General features: G+C 44.2%; 1 protein-coding gene across 2 annotated transcripts in view; it reads right to left on the bottom strand.

Annotated features, from left to right (window-relative positions):
• Positions 1-18,138, bottom strand: part of ccdc82 (coiled-coil domain containing 82) — a 96,632-nt gene that overhangs the window by 43,364 nt on the left and 35,130 nt on the right. For both annotated transcript variants that reach the window (XM_068034045.1, XM_068034044.1), the window contains exons 5-6: positions 10,270-10,394; positions 114-284 (exon numbers count right to left, since the gene is read on the bottom strand). In XM_068034045.1, coding sequence (XP_067890146.1) covers positions 114-284; positions 10,270-10,394 — 296 coding nt within the window. The remainder of the gene's footprint in view (positions 1-113; positions 285-10,269; positions 10,395-18,138) is intronic.

The raw sequence follows: 18,138 nt of genomic DNA on the forward strand, positions 1-18,138 counted from the left end.
AGTACAATCATAAATGGTGGTTTACAGAGTTTATCCTACTTGCAAGACTTTCAGAATTATGATGGCTTAACAACACAACATTGTGAAGATCATGGTTTCTCACTTTGATTTACCTGCTTGTCATTTGACATGAAGCTGTCTTGTTCCAAATTCTTGCCATCATATAGCTGTCCTGATAGGATAACTGTAAATCTACAGTTGCGTTGCAACTCACAGGCTTGACAAGATGCTTTGAAACTTGGATGTTCTTTCACGTGCAGATTAGGATAACAATTGACACGCTCCTATAAAAATAATAAAAGGAAATAAAACATTAAATTGGAAGATCTTGGTGCAATTCAGCATTATTTAAGCAACAAAAAAAAAAGCAAGCTGAAAAAGCACAAGAATCATGTTAGAGAAATGTATCAGGTGCTGGCACATGACTCCTCTCCTCAAAAACAAGCAGAATACGTATTTATATCAAACTGAAGGAACAAATGGTTTTATCTACATTAGATAACAAAAAATAAGGCGGAATTCACAGGAGCAAGACCTCTCCTGTGCCCTGCAGCTCAAATATTTTTGCCCTGTAGGTTGCTGGAAAAAGAAAAAGAAAGACTTGCATTAAATTGCGCCTTATATGACCTTAGAATGCCCCCAAGTGCTTTACAGCCACTTAAGTACTTTTTCCATTTATGCAATGTGGGAAACAAGTCAGCCATTTTGAGAACAGCAAACTCCCACAAACAGCAATGTGATAATGACGAGATTATCTGTTTTTGACATGTTGATTGAGGGATAAATATTGGCCAGGACACTGAGGATAACTCCCCTGCTCTTCTTCAAAATATTGCCATGGGATCTTTTACGCCCACCTGAGAAGGCAGACATGGCCTCGGTTTAACATTTCATCTGCAAGACGCACCTCCAACAGTGAAGTATCCCCTCAGTACTGCATTGGAATGTCAGCATGGATTTTTGTGCTCAAGTCCTGGGGTGGCTTCTGACACGGAGGAGAGAGTGCTACCAACTGAGACACAGCTGACAATGTTCTGGCTGATATTGGTATGGTGAGGGCCATAGGGCATCTGCGACCTTAGTGAATGACAGACCAACATGTATCTCCTTAACCAATCGGCTGGATTTTGCCCGTAAGAATAATGGTGAGACTAAAAGTGTTCACTGTTATTTATGCACTGTTATTTACGTGTAAAGCGGACAGCAACTTTCAATGACATGCACATGCGCAGCTAAACACAGAAATCCAGAAGTTGCCATTCGAGATGCCATGTTCCTCCAAAAGCTGCGTAAAATGGCATCTCACCATTTGGCTCACCAGTCAAATACATTGAATAGCATAAAGTTGCTGTACTTACTTCACAGGTATGGACCAAACTTGCCAAAGATGTTAGAGTTTGTACACTCCAGTCATAGTACCCCTGTAATGACCTGATAAGTCTTAACTACTGCCAAATAATCTCTCTGGCACTGAGAATTAACTTTTACAAGTGTGCAGTTTCATTCCTTCAGCATGTACTTATTGAATATGCACTGCTCATTAACAAACAGATCCCAGATTCCCTGTAGATGGCACTGTATTTTCTGAATGCTTGACTGAAAGTCTATGGCAGGGTTGTCCAACCTTTTTACGTTGCGGGGGGGGGGGCCACATTACAATTTTTGCCTTACATCAGGGGCCGGTGAGACCATTTAGGAAAGATAAAGGCATTAAAAATTTATCTTACTATGAATCAAAACAACAACAAATGTACATTTTTGTGAAGAAGCTTTAAATGAAAAGATTAATTTGACTTACTTTCTCATCACAATGTTGAACACAAATTTAGTGAGATACCTGGCATTTTTTTGCTTGCCCAATGTTTTCCCACACACTAGTTGTAGCGATATAAAGCATTCTGGATAGGGGTCCATCTATCAAGAGTGATCTTGATCACTCTCCCTCTCTCGTTGCCTCTCTCAGTCTCACTCCTTGTGTCTTACCTCACGGTGTCCCCCCTCACTGTGTTGTTCCCCCCCCCCCCCCCGTGTCACCCTTGTTCTCTATGTCCCCCCATCTCTGTGCCCCCTTTCTCTCTCTGACCCCCCTCTCCCTCCTCTCTCTCTACCCCCCTCTCTCTCTCTACCCCCTCCCCCCCACCCACCCCGACAGTCGCAAAGAGTGGGAGCACTCAGCAGAGCAGCTTTTTGGTTGGTCAATTTCACAGGTAACAGTGGGAACAGCTGCTTCTGAACTTCGGACAGATTTGGGGTTTTCCAGCAGGCTTTTTAAAAAAAAAATCAGAACCTGCCAGAAAACCTTGAATCTGTCCAAAGTTCAGAAACCACTGTTCCTGCTGTCAGCTGTGAAACTGGTGCCATTTTTTTAAAAAGCCGGTCTGGAAGAAGAAGCCAATGGGAAATTTCTCATCTCTGAAATACATCCCGGGCTGGATGGAAAGCTTTGGCGGGCCGAATTGTGGCCCACAGGTTGTATGTTGGACAACCCTGGTCTACGGGCAACTGCAAGTTTAACCTTAGAGCAATATGAGATTTAAGGATTGAGAAATAAACAAAGGAAGGACTGAGAAAGAGGGTGAATTAGAGTGGGTGAATTCAATGCCAAATCAAGTACAGAAAGCGAAATAGAGGGGAAAATATTGGAATAATAGAGAGAAATAGAAAGGAAAAAAAGAAAATAAACATAAACAAATAAATTTTGACTTTGCTGATCATACAAAGCTAGGTGGAAATGTAAGCCGTGAGGCGGACACAAAGATGCTGCAAAGAGATATAGACAAGTTAAGTGAGTGGGCAACAAGATGGCAGATGAAGTATAATGTGGGGAAATGTGAGGTTATTTGCTTTGGTAGAAAGAATAGAAAAGCAGAATATTTCTAAAGAGGCATGAAACTTGTAAATGTTGGTGTTCAGAGAGACTTGGTTGATCTCATACAAGGAACACAGAAAATTAGCTAGCAGGTCGAGCAAGGAATTAAGAAAACAAATGGTATGTTGGCCTTTAGTGTAAGGGGTTTGGAGTACAAGAATAAGGAATTCTTCCTACAATTGTACACGGCTATGCCGAGACCGCACTTGGAATACTGTGTGCAGTTTTGGTCTTCATATTTAAGGAAGGATATACTTGCAATGAAGACAGTACAGCAAAGGTTCACTAGATTGGTTCCTGGGATGAGGGGGTTACCCTATGATGAGAGGCTGAATAAATTGGGCCTATATTCTCCAGTGTTTAGGAGAATGAGAGATGATCTCATTGAAACATACAAGATTCCGGAAGGGCTTCACAGGGTTGTTTCCCCGGGATGGGGAATCTAGAACACGGGGGCACATCTCAGGATAAGGGGCTGATCATTTAGGACTGAGATGAGAAGAAATTTCTTCACTCAAAGGGTTGTGAATCTTTGGAATTCTCTACCCCAGAGCGTAGTGGATGCTCTGTCGTCAAATATATTTAAGGCTGAGATAGACAGATTTTTGGTCTCTCAGGCAATCAAGGGATATGGGGAGTGGGAGGGAAAGTGGAGTTGAGGCCGAGGTTCAGTCATTATCAGATTGAATGGTGCAGCAGGCTGAAGGGGCCGTATGGTCTGCTCCTGCTCCTATTTCTTATGTTTTTTGGGGAGCTAAATTGGAATGGCAAAGGGGATGCCAATGTGTGACTAACCTGTGCCCATTGATTGCAATAGAGGCAGAACATCAACTTTATGCTGCTTGTTCATTTCAATGTTCTCTGCATTCAGTCAGTGCTAACCACACTGTTCACCCGCTAGATGCATCAGCAGGGGGCCAATATCATGAGTGGTTAATACCAGTTAAAGCTAGCCTTGCACCTCTTAATGGGGAGGTGTATTGTGACTGGAACAGGTGCTGGGAGTCATGGTTGAAGAGAATCTGACCTAGGAAAAAGTGAAGAATGGCACAACTGGGGAGAGAGTGGGTTCCTAGGTTTTCAGACGCTGCCCTGGAGGTCCTGGTGGAGGAGGTGGTAAGGAGAGAGATATCCTTCATCCGCAAGGGAAGGAGGCCCTCCAGATACATGGTCAAAAAAGCAGTGGGAAAGGTCACCATGGAGGTCAATGGCAGGAGTTGAAAGCTGAGGATCTGGATGCAGTGCTGTAAGAAGTTCAATGACCTCACATGAATGTTCAAGGTCAGTGAATGCATCTTCAAATTCCATATCCTACCAAATGCACCAGCAGGCTAAGTCACTGATCAAATCTCCACATCCCCATCACTCACCTACCAACAATCTCTATCAATCAAACACTTAGCACTGTTGCAAGGCTCACATCCACTCCTCACAGTTTGCACACATAGCTATGCAAACATGACAGCCACAACAGCCAAACACATTGCACCACCCTCACTCACACACTTACATCTCTCTTACAGCACAACGTAGCACACAACTAACCCCCATGGAGCAAATGGTGCTGGCCATTTTTGGGATGGCCATCGCTGACGCCATGGCCAGAACTGGGGCTGAAACCATCGAAGATGACTGTATCCTCATTCATAATCCTCCTTCTTCCATCCAACATCTCTCTCATCCCACAATCTCTTCTGATTTACAAGCTGCAAATGGTGTAAGCATGCACCTATATTTGTTGAGTGCGCTAAGGTTTCACAATGTAGCTACTGCTGATAAGGCACAAAACTGTGAATGAAGGAACCTAATAAAATTGAAGTCAATGGGAATCAGGGGGAAAGTCTGGCTGGAATCATACCTAGCACAAAGGAGGATGGTTGTGTTTTTTGGAGGCCAATCATCTTAGCCTCAGGACTTCACTGCAGGAGTTCCTCAGGGCAGTGACCTAGGCCAAATCATCTTCAGCTACTTCATCAATGACCTTTCTTCCATCATATGGTGGGGGTGCTCACTGATGATTTCACAGTATTCAGTTCAATTTGCAACTCCTCAGATAATGAAGCAGTCTGTGTCCACATGCAGTAAGACATGGGCAGGAATTTTACAGCCCCCCCAATGAGCAGGCTGGTGGTGGTGGTTGTGGGAACGTAAAATTCAGTGGGAGGCGGGGTGGGGGGGAGGGCATTCCCGACGCCCTCTGACCCCCGCTACACTTTTACGTGGGGCGGCAGTGGTGAAAAACGGCCTCCCCCGTCTCAGGAAATCAAAGCCCTTAAGTGGCCAATTAACTGCCACTTAATGGCTTCCTCCCACCGCCGCGGGTACTTTACCCTCGGTGGACGGATGGCAAAGGTCCCAAGAATACTGCCAGGTAAAAGCTGGAATGCTTCCTTGCGGGCTGGGGGTGGGGGGGTGCCCTCCTGATCGGGCACCCTGTGCCCCACCAAGGGCTGCCCCCGAAGCCCCAACCGCCCCCACCGCACAACACACACCGCAACCCCCCACACTCCCACCCCCCAATGCACCTTGCCTCACCGGGGCCCGGCCAATTGTCCCCAGTGAGGCCCCAAAAACTGAGCTTCGTCCCATGGCCATCATTCACCTTGCTTGCGATGGCTTGGCATAATCCCAGCAGTGACCACTGCTCCCGGGGAGGTGGAAGTCCCGCCCAAGGTCAATTAAGGGCCTGGGGAGCAAATATTCCTGGCGTGGCTCCCTAGGCCCGGCGGAGGCGGGCTCGCCCCTGACTTTTCGGTCAGTGTGCGAGGCCTCCCACCCAACATAAAATTCCGGCTATGGACAGCATTCAGGCAGGGGCTGATAAATGGCAAGTAAAATTTGCACCACACAAGGGCCAGGCAATGACCATCTCCAGCAATAGAATCTAACCATCTCCCCATGACATTTAATAGCATCACCATTGTTGAATTCGCACCCATCAAAATCCTGGCAATCACCATTAATCAGAAACTTAACAGGACCAGCCATATAAATACTGTGGCTACAAGAGCAGGTCAGATGCTGGGTATTCTTTGCAGTGTGACTCACTTGCTGACTCCCAAAAGCCTATCCACCATCTATGAGACACAAGACAGATGGAATACTCTCCACTTGCCTGGTTGAATATAACTCCAACACCATGCAAAAATCTTGACATCATCCAGGAAAAGCAGCCCACTTGATCAGCACCCCATCCACCACGGTAAATATGCACTCCATCCATCACCAGTGTACAGTGGCAGCAATGTTTACCATCTACAAGATGCACTGCAGCAACTCGCCAAGGCTCATTCAACAGCACTATCCAAAACCCGTGACTGCAACTACTAGAAGTACAGGGTAGCAGGGACATGGGAGCACCACCACCTCCAGGTTTCCCTCCAAGTACTCACCATCCTCAGGTGGAACTGTATTGCTGTTCCTTCATCAATGCTGGGTCAAAATCCTGGCAGTCACTACCCTACAATACTGTGAAAGTACTTTCACCACATGGAATGCAGTAGTTCCAGAAGGTGGCTCACCACCACATTCTAATGGGCAATTAGGGATGGGCAATAAATGCTGACCTTGCCAGCGATGCCCACATGCTGTGAATGAATTTTTAAAAATGGAAGGAGAGATGTATATTTTCCCATGCAGTTAAAGACAAACATTTTTGCTGCTGCTGCTTGTACCAGGTGATCTGCTGTCATGGTATGTCACACTCGTTTATCTTGCACCATTCTCACACATCCATTGTAGCTTGTCCACAACTGCTCTGTGATGTCCACCATCCAACTACACCTAGGTCGATCCCTCTTTCTGTCCCACCAATTTGCCCTCTGGAAGAGATCTCTGTAGCTTTTCAGCTCTGAACAAATGGCCGAAATACTGACATTACTTTTCTGGATGCCACTTTTTAGAGTTCGTTTTGCTCTTGCAATTTCAAGCACCTCTTCATTTGCTTTATGGTGTGTATAAGGAATTTTAAGCATACGTCTTAACATCCACATTTCAAAGGCCTCTTTCTTCTTCCACAGATCTTTACTTATTGTCCAGGTTTCTGAGGCATACAGGAAAGTGGATAGAATGTAGCATCTTATGAGCTTTTTCCTTGTTAAAAAATTGAGCTTTCTTGTTAATAACACATCCTTCATCAGCACAAAATTACTTCTGGCTAACTATCCTTCTTCTGACTTTGACATCGCATCTACCACCTTCTGTTATCATTTGTCATAAATAGGCAAATTTATCTACTTGTTCCAGTGTGAACACCATCCGCTTCAATCTTCACTCTGGTTTCTTCTAATGTATTCCTTATAACTGCCATTGTTTTTGTCATTTTGGTGTTCACACTCAGTCCATATTCTAAACTTCTGAATTTTACTTGATCTACGATATGCTGTAAGGCCTCTTCTGATTCTGCAAGTAGCGCTGTGTTGTCAGCATACCGCAAGTTTGTTATGTTCTTATCTCCAATTTTTGCACTTGGAAGTACATCTAATTCCCTGAATATTGGTTCTATGTACAGATTAAATAATCTTGGTGACAGTACACAGCCTCGTCATACTCCTCTCTTCATTTGAAACATATCTGAATGACCATCTTCTAGCCTGATGCTCGCTATTTGGTCCCAATAAAGGCTCGGGATAAATCTCACACCTTTACGGTCAATGTCACATTTCAGCAACACGTCTTTTGGTGATAAACACGATGACTCATTAAGCTTATAGTTCTAAACTGGTTACACTCCATTGCTTTAGGTTTCTTAGGTATCTTAACGAATAATGAATGTCTTAAGTCACTTGGAATATATTCTTTAGTATATATTTGATCATAAATTTCTGTTATCACTTCTAATTCTGTTTCTCCAACGGCTTTTAGATGTTCTGTTGTTAATTCATCTATGCCTGAAACTTTTCCTGTACTTATCAATTTCAAAGCATTCTTTACCTCTGACATCATAATGTTTGGTCCTTCCTTTGCCTCTATATCTTGAGGATTCCCTAGATTTGGATCATCATACAATTCACTTCTATATTATGTCCATATTTTTGCTCCTGCATCCCTTTCAAATGATATTTTATCATCTTTGTCTTTTATGGAAAAGCTAAGTTTTTTAAACTAATTTTCTATTATAGTTTAGTAAAAAAATGTTTCCAGTTAGCCATGGAAACATTTTTACTAAACTATAATAAACAGATTAGTAAAACAAATGTTATACATACAGAAAAATATATTCAATTATGTTCCTCAGAATCCTACAATTATACAGTGGATTTCAAATCATTCTATGTGAGGGAGCCCTGTAAATATCAGAGCACTCACGCCCAAACTTCTAAAAGACAATGTTAGCTATCCAAAGTAAAACAATGCTACTATCACAGAAAATAATTTTAAATAGTATCCAGCAACAAAAATGATATGTGAACAGGTAACTAATGCAAAAAATATAGAATTATTGAGATACTCTGTCAGGAGCACTGAAATCTGATTTCTCCCAGACTCTCAGGAGCCATGGATGTTCGTTTGAAAAATCTTTGAATAAAAGCTTCAAGATTATCTGCTAAGCAACAGAATACCCAGCAAATGTTCATTCCATTGCCAGGTGATTTGGATGCAACTGTCAAAAGGTCTCATACCCCTCATGTTCCTATCAATTGGTCAGGTGTGATATCATGATTTATAAATAACACACATCACTGGGGACTCATTTTGGTAACTGCCCCAGTGAACCAGAACCTGTGAATTGAGAGGATGGAAAACCCTGACTCTAACATGGGCTTTTGGAATGGATAAAGGTAGCACATTATAGAGAAAATTCCACGCTCCCACATTCTATTTTTTGTCTTCTTATCTCTTATCTCCATAAGGCAACAACTCTCACTATACTACAGTTGCACAGTCACTAACACAGTCTTTCAACTGTTACGAGAATAGAATAGTCATAGAGTTATACAGCACTGAAGCAGACCCTTCGGCCCACCGTGTCCACGCTGGCCATCAAGCACCTATCTATTCTAATCCCATTCTCCAGCACCTGGCTCGTAGCCTTGTATGCTATGGCGTTTCAAGTGCTCATCTAAATACTTCTTAATTGTTGTGAGGGTTCCTGCCTCTACTACCCCCTCAGGCAGTGTGTTCCAGATTCCAACCACACTCTAGGTGAAAAAGTTTTTCCTCAAATCCCCTCTAAACCTCCTGCCCCTTACCTTAAATCTATGCCCCCTGGTTATTTTGATCTATTTTTGTTAAAAACTTGGAATCCATATTTTAAAACTAAGGAGGATGACTTTTGGGTGTTTTTTTTAAAAGGAAGTTCAACAAAAGGTGAACTGTAAACAAGTTTTGCTGGAAAGCATGTGATTTCAAGTAAACACTACACAGGGTTTGACTTAAGAGCTATTTTGTGTTGTGACAGGACAGAATTTATGATTAGCATGAGACCTCTTGGAAAAAGTTTAGTTTCACTTTGAACTGCTAAAAGATGCTGGTTTTTGGATTAAAAGAGGCAACTGGAATTTGTTTATGGACCTGCCAGGAGTTCAGACAAAAACTATTACCTCCCTTTGAAGAATCCCTGCTCACGGAAAGCAAAAGCCTGTAAGAAGTTGTACTGTTGCCTCCTGCATTTTTGAAGAAACCCTGAATATTTGCAGAAACCTTGCCTCTTCAAATGAACTTTGCATCGAATGTGTGAGAACTGAAACTTCTGTTGCTGCACACCTGCTGTAAGACCTATGTGTAGCCTTCTTCAGTTGAATTTCTTTGAATGCCTACCCAAGCAGACTGTTCATCAACCTCGCCTGGAAAGACTCCTAGTGGCAGCCAACTATTCGACCTTGGGACACCTCACCAAAACAAAGGATTTCCATATTCAGTATAAGTTTTTTTTAAATTCCTTCTATTTCTTTGTGACAGCTGTAAACAAAAATCCCTCCTTTTTCCCACGGTTAACCAATTTTTGGATGTATGTGCGTGTGCATGAGGGCTAGGATATAAAAAATACAGAGCTTTAATATTTCAATTTGCGTTTATATTTACTTCATTATTGGTAAAGACTTGGTTTATAATAAACGGATAATTTTGTTGTTAATTAAAGAAACCTAATTGGTGTGCTTTATTCTGGGGACAAATAGTTTATCTAATTGGCTGTTTCGATATGTGGGAAAATGTATTGATATGTTGTAACCCGTGCATTAGTGGGACTGAATTAACTGTGCACTCCTCCCACCTCAGTCATAACACAATACCTTACCCAAGGGCTTGTCTTCACGTATGAGCCTCAACAATGTGTGTCAGTGAGCTATTTGAGCAAGGAGACAGTCTGTGGTGGAGGATTTGGCATCGTGTACAAGCCCAATCCTGTCCTCATCTGATATGCAGAAAAAACACAAAAGAATTCCATTCTTAAAGCTGACCTGGTAGCGGTTTTTCCATCGACTCGTTGTCCTTAAGTTTACTAGACGCATTTGAATACAGCGGTCATCAAAATGATCCAGTGATTTCAGCATTTCTTGTGCATATTTCTTTTTCCTGCTTCCCTCTATTGCAACACACAGAAAAGAGGAGAGTAATATCAGAAAATACTGGAAATACTCAGCAGGTCTGGCAGCATCTGTGGAAAGAGAAACAGCGTTAACTTTCAGGTCAGTGACCTTTCTTCAGGGTTGTGGATGCTCCATTGTTGAGTATATCCAAGGCTAAGATAAATTTTTAGTCTCTCAGGGAATCTATGGATATGAGGAGTGGGCAGGAAAGTGCAGTTGAGACAGAAGATCAGCCATGATCGTATTGAATGGTGGAGCAGGCTTGAGGGGCTGTATTGGTCTATTCCTGCTCCTATTTCTTATATTCTTATGTTATTGCTGTTTCTCTCTCCACAGATGCTGCCTGACCTCCTGAATATTTCCAGAATACTCCAGTTGAGGCCGAACCACTGTTTTATAAAAGTTCACCTTAACTTCCTTGCTTTTATACTCTATGCCCCTTTTTATAGAGCCCAGGATCCCGTATGCTTTATTAACCACTTTCTCAACCTGCCCTGCCACCTTCAATAATTTATGCTCCTGCACCCCCTTTAAAATTGTATCCGTTACTTTATATTGCCTCTCCTCATTCTTCCTTGCAAACTATATCACTTCACACTTCGCTGCATTAAATTTCATCTGTCACGTGTCTGCTCATAGCACCAGCCTGTCTATGTCCTCTTGAAGTCTATCACCAGTGAACTCACAGTTCACAACACTTGCAAGTTTTGTGTCATCTGCAAATTTTGAAATTATGCCCCGCACAATCAATTCTAGGTCATTAATATATATCAAGAAAAGTAGCAGTCCTAATACTGACCCCTGGGGAACCCCACTACATATCTTCCTCCAGTTTGCAAAATAAACGTTCACCCGTACTCTCTGCTTCCTGTCACTCAGCCAAATTTGTATCCGTGCTGCCATTGTCCTTTTTATTCTATGGGCTTTAACTTTGCTGAAAGGCTTGTTATGTGACAATTTATCAACTGCCGTTTGGAAGTCAACTGCATTACCCTCATCAACCCTCTCCGTTACCTCATCAAAATACTCAATCAAGTTGGTTAAACACAATTTGCCCTTTAAAAAAATCTGTACTGGCTTTCCTTAACTAATCCACACTTGTCTAAGTGACTGTTAATTTTGCCCTAAATCATGGTTTCTAAAAGCTTTCCCACCACTGAGGTTAAACTGACTGGCTTGTAGTTGTTGGGCTTATCCTTACACCCTCTTTTGAACAGGGGTGTAACATTTGAAATTCACCAGTCCTCTGGCACCATGCGTGTATCTAAGGAGGATTGGAAGATTATGGCCAGTGCCTCCACAATTTCTGCCCTTACTTCCCTCAGCATCCACAAATGCCTCATGTCCAGATAAAAGCAAAATACTGCAGATGTTGGAAATCTGCAATAAAAACAGAAAGTGCTGGAAATACTCAGCAGGCCTGACAGCATCTGTGGAGAGAGAAGCAGAGTTAATGTTTCAGGTCTGTGACCTTTCATCTGAACTGGCAAAGGTTAGAAATGTAATAGGATTTAAGCAAGTGAAAGGGGGCATGGGGAAGAGAATAAAAGGTAAGGTGTGTGATAGAGTAGCGGGCAGGAGAGTTTAAATGACAAGGATGTCATGAGACAAAGGCAAAGGGAGTGCTAATGGTTGTGGTGAAAGACAAAGCATTAGTGCAGTGAGAATGGGAATGGCTGAATAATGAACAGCTCTGTCCAAAAGCACAAACATGAAAAACCAAGTTTAAGGCAGGCACATGGTTAAAAGATAATAAAATAAAATAAGGTAATAAAAAGGCAAGTTATGCTCTGAAATTGTTGAACGCAATGTTGTGTCCAGAAGGCTGCAGACTGCCTAATTAGAAGAGGTTTTATTGCTCGAGCTTGCGTTGATGTTCACTGGAATACTGCAGCAGGCCAAGGACAGAAATGTGGGCAAGAGCAGGGTGATGAATTGAAATGGCAAGCAACCGGAAACTCGGGATCATGCTTGCGGACCGAGCGGAGGTGTTCCGCAAAGCAGTCACCCAATCTGCATTTGGTCACCCCAATGTAGTGGCGACCACATTGTGAGCAACAAATACAGTACACTAAATTGAAAGAAGTACACCTGGAAGGAGTGTTTGGGGCCTTGGATGGTGAGGAGAGAAGAGCTAAAAGAGCAGGTATTGCCCCTCCTGCGACTGCATGGGACGAGGTGTCAGGGGTGATGGAGGAGTGGACCAAGGTGTTCCGGGGGAACATTCCCTCCAGAATGCTGACAGGGGAGGGGAGGGGAAGATGTGTTTGGAGGTGGCATCTCGCTGGAGGTGGCGGAAATGGCAGAGGATGATCCTTTGGATGTGGAGGCTGGTGGGGTGGAAAGTGAGGACAAGGGGAACCCCTTCGCAGTTCTGGGAGGGAGGGGAAGGGGTGAGGGCAGAAGTACGGGAAATGGGTCAGACACGGTTGAGGGCCATTTCAACCACAGTGGGGGGGATTCCTCAGTTGAGGAAAAAGGAAGACATATCAGAAACACTGTTGTGGAAGGTTGCATCATCAGAACAGATGCATCAGAGACGGAGAAACTGGGAGAATGGGATGGAGTCCTTACAGGAAGCGTGGTGTGAGGAAGTGTAGTCGAGGTAGCCGTGGGAGTCAGTGGGCTTATATTGAATATTAGTGGATATCCTATCCCCAGAGCCGGAGACAGAAAAGTCGAGGAAGAGAAGGGAAGTGTCGGAGATAGACCATATAAAGGTGAGAGAAGGGAAATTGGAAGCTAAGTTGATGAAGTTTTCCAGGTCGGGGCGAGAGCAGGAAATGGCACCAATATAGTCATCAATGTACCGGAGATCGTCCCTCTACAGATTCCACTTCACAGTCCCGCAACTACGGACAGCCCGCAACTACCTCCTTTCCAAAATCTACAAACAGGACTGTCCTGATAGACCCATCATTTCAGCATGTTCCTGCTCCACTGAACTTATTTCTCCCTATCTTAACTCTATCTTTTCTCCCCTGGTGCAGTCTCTTCCCACCTACATCCGTGACTCTTCTGACGCCCTATGTCATTTTGGCAATTTCTAGTTTCCTGGCCCTAACCATCACCTCTTCACTATGGACGTCTAATCTCTCTACACCTTCATCCCTCACCAGGACGGTCTGAGGACTCTCCGCTTCTTCCTTGAACAGAGGCCCAACCAGGCCTCATCCATCACCACCCTCCTCTGCCTGGCTGAACTTGTCCTCACTTTAAACAACTTCTCCTTCAACTCTACTCACTTCCTTCAAATAAAAAGTGTTGCTATGGGTACCCCCATGGTTCCCCGCATGGGCTGTAGTTATGCCTGTCTTTTTGTGGGAAATATCGAACATTCCTTGCTCCAGTTCTACTCAAGAACCCTCCCCCCAACTTTTTTCCGGTACATTAATGACTGTATCAGTGCCGCTTCCTGCTCTCGCCCAGAACTGGAAAACATTATCACTTTGCTTCCAATTTCCACCCTTCTCCTACCTTCACATGGTCCATCTCTGACACTTCCATTCCCTTCCTCAACTTCTCTGTCTCCATCTCTGGGGATAGGCTGTTCACTAATATTCATTATAAGCCCACTGACTCCCACAGCTACCTCGACCACACTTCATCACAACCGGCTTCCTGTAAGGACTCCATTCCATTCTCCCAGTTTCTCCATCTCCAATGCATCTGTTCCGATGATGCAACCTTCCACAACAACGCTTCTGATATGTCTTCCTTTTTCTCCAACTGAGGATTCCCCCCCCCACTGTGGTTGACAGGGCCCTCAACCATGTCTGACCCATTTCCCGCACTTCTACCCTCACCCCTTCCCATCCCTCCCAGAACCATGACAGTGATCCCCTTGTCCTCATTTTCCACCCCACCAGCCTCCACATCCAAAGGATCATCCTCCACCATTTCCGTCACCTCCAGCATGATGCCACCACCAAACACATCTTCCCTTCCTCTCCCCTGTCAGCTTTACAAAGGGATCGTTCCCTCTGTGACACCCTAGTCCACTCCTCCATTACCCCCAACACCTCATCCCCTTTCCACAGCACCTTCCCATGCAATCGCAGGAGGTGTAATACCTGCACATTTACCTCCTCACCATTCAAGGTAAAGGCCTGCTACCCAACCCAAACCCGATGGGACCCGATGGCATGTGTCGGGTTCGGGTCGGGCCAAGTCCGGGTCATGCTCGGGTCGGGTCGGGCCAGACACACACGGTAAATATTAAAAATAAAAAACTTACCTGAGCTGGGAGTCCGGGACGAAACTGAGTCTGCTCAGTGAGCGAGTGACGTTACTATGACGTCATCACGCATGCGCTGCAGCTTCGTGGAGCTTCCCAGTCGGAAGGTAAGTAAAGGGATGGTCGGGTCGGGCTTGGATTGGGTCGCGTGGCGTTGGGCTTGGGTCGGGTCGGGCTCGGGACGAAATTGGAACGAAATCGGCTCGGGTCCGCTGTGGAACGGTTGGGTTAGGGTCGGGTTCTTTTTCCCTACCTGAGCATGCCTTTAATCCAAGGCCCCAAACACTCCTTCCAGGTGAAACAATGATTTACTTGTAATTCCTTCAATTTAGTATACTGTATCCGCTGCCCACAATGCGGTTACCTCTACATTGGGGAGACCAAACGCAGATTGGGTGACCGCTTTCGAAACACCTCCACCAAGTCTGCAAGCATGACCCCGAGCTTCCGGTTGCTTGCCATTTCAATTCACCACCCTGCTCTCCTGCCCACATTTCTGTCCTTGGCCTGCTGCAGTGTTCCAAAGAACATCAGTGCAAGCTCGAGGAACAACATCTCATCTTCCTATTAGGCACTCTACTGCCTTCTGGAATCAACATTGAGTTCAACAATTCCAGGGCATAACTTGCCTTTTTTATTACTTTATTTTATTATTTTTTAACCATGTCCTTAAACTTGGTTTTGCATGTTTGTGCTTTTAGATAGAGCTATTCATTATTCTGCCATTATTACTCCCTCTGGACTAATGCTTTGTCCTTCACCACAACCATTAGAATTTCCTTTGTCTTTGTCCCATGACATCTTCGTCATTTCAACTCTCCTGCCCACTGCCCTATCACACACCTTACCTTTTGTTCTCTTCCACCCGCACCCACTTCACTTGCTTTAAACCTATTACATTTCTAAACTCTACTGGTTCTGATGAAAGGTCACAGATCTGAAAGGTTAACACTGCTTCTCTCTCCACAGACTTCCTGAGTATTTCCAGCACTTTCTGTTTTTATTTGCCTCTCATCCAGTCTTTGTGACTTATCAACTTTAAGTACAGCCAGCCTATCTAATACCGCCTCTTTATCAATTTTTAGACCATCCAGTGTCTCAACTAACTACCTTCTCTTTCACCATGACTTGGGAAGCATCTTCTTCCTTGGTAAAGACAGATGCAAAGTAATCATTTAGTACTTCAGCCACGTCCTCTGACTCCATGTGTAAATCCCCCTTTTTGTCCATAATCTGCACCACCTCTCCTTTGACCACCCTTTTACTATTTATAGGACTATAGAAAGACTTTTGGAATTCCTTTTATGGTAGCTGCCAGTCTCTTCTCATACTCTCTCTCTTTGCTTCTCTTATTTCTATTTTCACCTGCCTTCTGAACTTTCCATATTCAGCCTGGTTCTTACTTGTATTATCAACCTAACATCTGCCATATGCACCCTTTTTCTGCTTCATCTTACTCTCTATCTCTTTCGTCATCCAGGGAGCTCTGGTTTAGTTTGTCCTACCTATCTCCTTCATGGGAATATATCACAACTATTCCCGAACCATCTCCTCTTTAAAGGCAGCCCATTGTTCTGCCACAGCTTTGGTTGCCAATCTTTGATTTCAGCTCACCTGGGCCTGATCCATTCTCATCCACCTGTCCCAATTAATTATTTTTCGCCTGGATTTCTCCTTGTCATTTGCTATAGACAACCTAAACCTTATGATACTATGATCACTGTACCCTAAATCCTCTTCTATTGACATTTGATCCACTTGAACCACCTCATTCCCCAGAACCAGATCCAATAATGCTTCCTTCCTGAGGTAGGAAATTCTTCTGAACACATTTCAGAAACTCTTCCCCCTCTTTGCCTTTCACACTATTACTATCCGACTCTATATTAGGATAACAAAATTCCTCAATTATAACTACTTTATAATTCTTGCAGCTCTCTGTAATTTCCTCACAAATTTGTTCCTCTATAGCTAATTGCTGGTCTGTAGAATACACCCAGTAGTTTAACAGTATCTCTATTGTTTCTTAGCTCTAACCAAATAGATTCAGTCCTGGCTCCCTTTAGGACAACCTCCCACTAACATACTCTTTAATCAATACTGCCACCCCTCCTCCTTTCTTTCCTTCCCTAACTTTCGTGATGTGGTTGGTCCAGTTAAGTTTCTGGTCAATGGTAACCCCCAGGATGTTGATGGTGGGAGATTCAGCGATGGTATTGCCATTGGACATCAATTGTAGATGGTTAGATTCACACATGTTGGAGATGATCATTGCCCGGCACTTATGTGGCGCATATGTTAATTGCCACTTGTCAGCCCAAGCCTGAATGTTGTCCAGGTCTTGCTGCAACCGGGCACAGACTGCTTCAGTATTTGAGGAGTCGCGAATGGTGCTGAACATTGTGCAATCTTCAGCGAACATCCCCACTTCTGACCTTATGATGGAGAGAAGGTAATTGATGAAGCAGCTGAAGATGGTTGGGCCTAGGACACTACCCTGAGGAACTCCTGCTGCCATGTCTTCGGGCTGAGGCGATTGGCCTCCAACAACCACAAACTTTGTGCTAGGTATGACTCCAACCAGTGGAGACTTTTCCCCCTGATTCCCACTGACTTCAATTTTGTTAAGGTTCCACTCGGTCAAATGCTGCCTTGATGTCAAGAATTGTCACTTTCACCGCACCTTTAGAATTCAGCTCTTTTCACCATGTTTGGACCAAGGCTGTATTGAGCTCTGGAGCCGAATGGCCCCTGTAGAACCCAAACTGAGCATCGGTGAGCAGGTTATTGCTGTGTAAGTGCCATTTGATAGAACTGTCAATGACACCTTCCATAACTTTGCTGGTGATTGAGAGTAGACTGATGGGGCAGTAATTGGCTGGATTGGATTTGTCCTGCTTTTTGTGGACAGGACATACCTGGCCAATTTTCCACATTGTCGAGTAGATGCCAGTGTCGTAGCTGTATTGGAACATCTTGGCTCAGGGTGTGGCTAGTTCTGGAGCACTAATCCTCAGTACTACAACCAGGATATTGTCAGGGCCCATAGCCTTTGTTGTATCCAGTGCCCTCAGCCTTTTACGAGTATCACATGGAGTGAATCGAATTGGCTGAACACTGGCATGTGTTATGCTGGGGACCTCAGGAGGAGGCCGAGGTGGATCATCCACTCATCACTTCCGACTGAAGCTGCTTACAAATGTTTCAGCCTTGTCTTTTGCACTGATGTGCTGGGTTCCCCCATCTTTGAGGATGGGAATGTTTGTGGAACCTCCCCCTCTGGTCTGTTATTTAATTGTCTGACTGGATATGGCAGGACTGTAGAACTTTGATCTCATCTATTGGCTGTGGGATTGCTTAGTTCTGTCTATTGCATGTTTAGCATTCACTGTTTAGCATGCATGTAGTCCTGTGTTGTAGCTTCACCAGGCTGGCACCTCATTCTTAGCTATCCTTGATGCTGCTCCTGGCATGTTCTCCTACATTTTTCACTGAACCAGGGT

Source organism: Heterodontus francisci, chromosome 6 (assembly GCF_036365525.1).
Source record: "Heterodontus francisci isolate sHetFra1 chromosome 6, sHetFra1.hap1, whole genome shotgun sequence".
In the NCBI taxonomy this organism is placed as follows: domain Eukaryota; kingdom Metazoa; phylum Chordata; class Chondrichthyes; order Heterodontiformes; family Heterodontidae; genus Heterodontus; species Heterodontus francisci.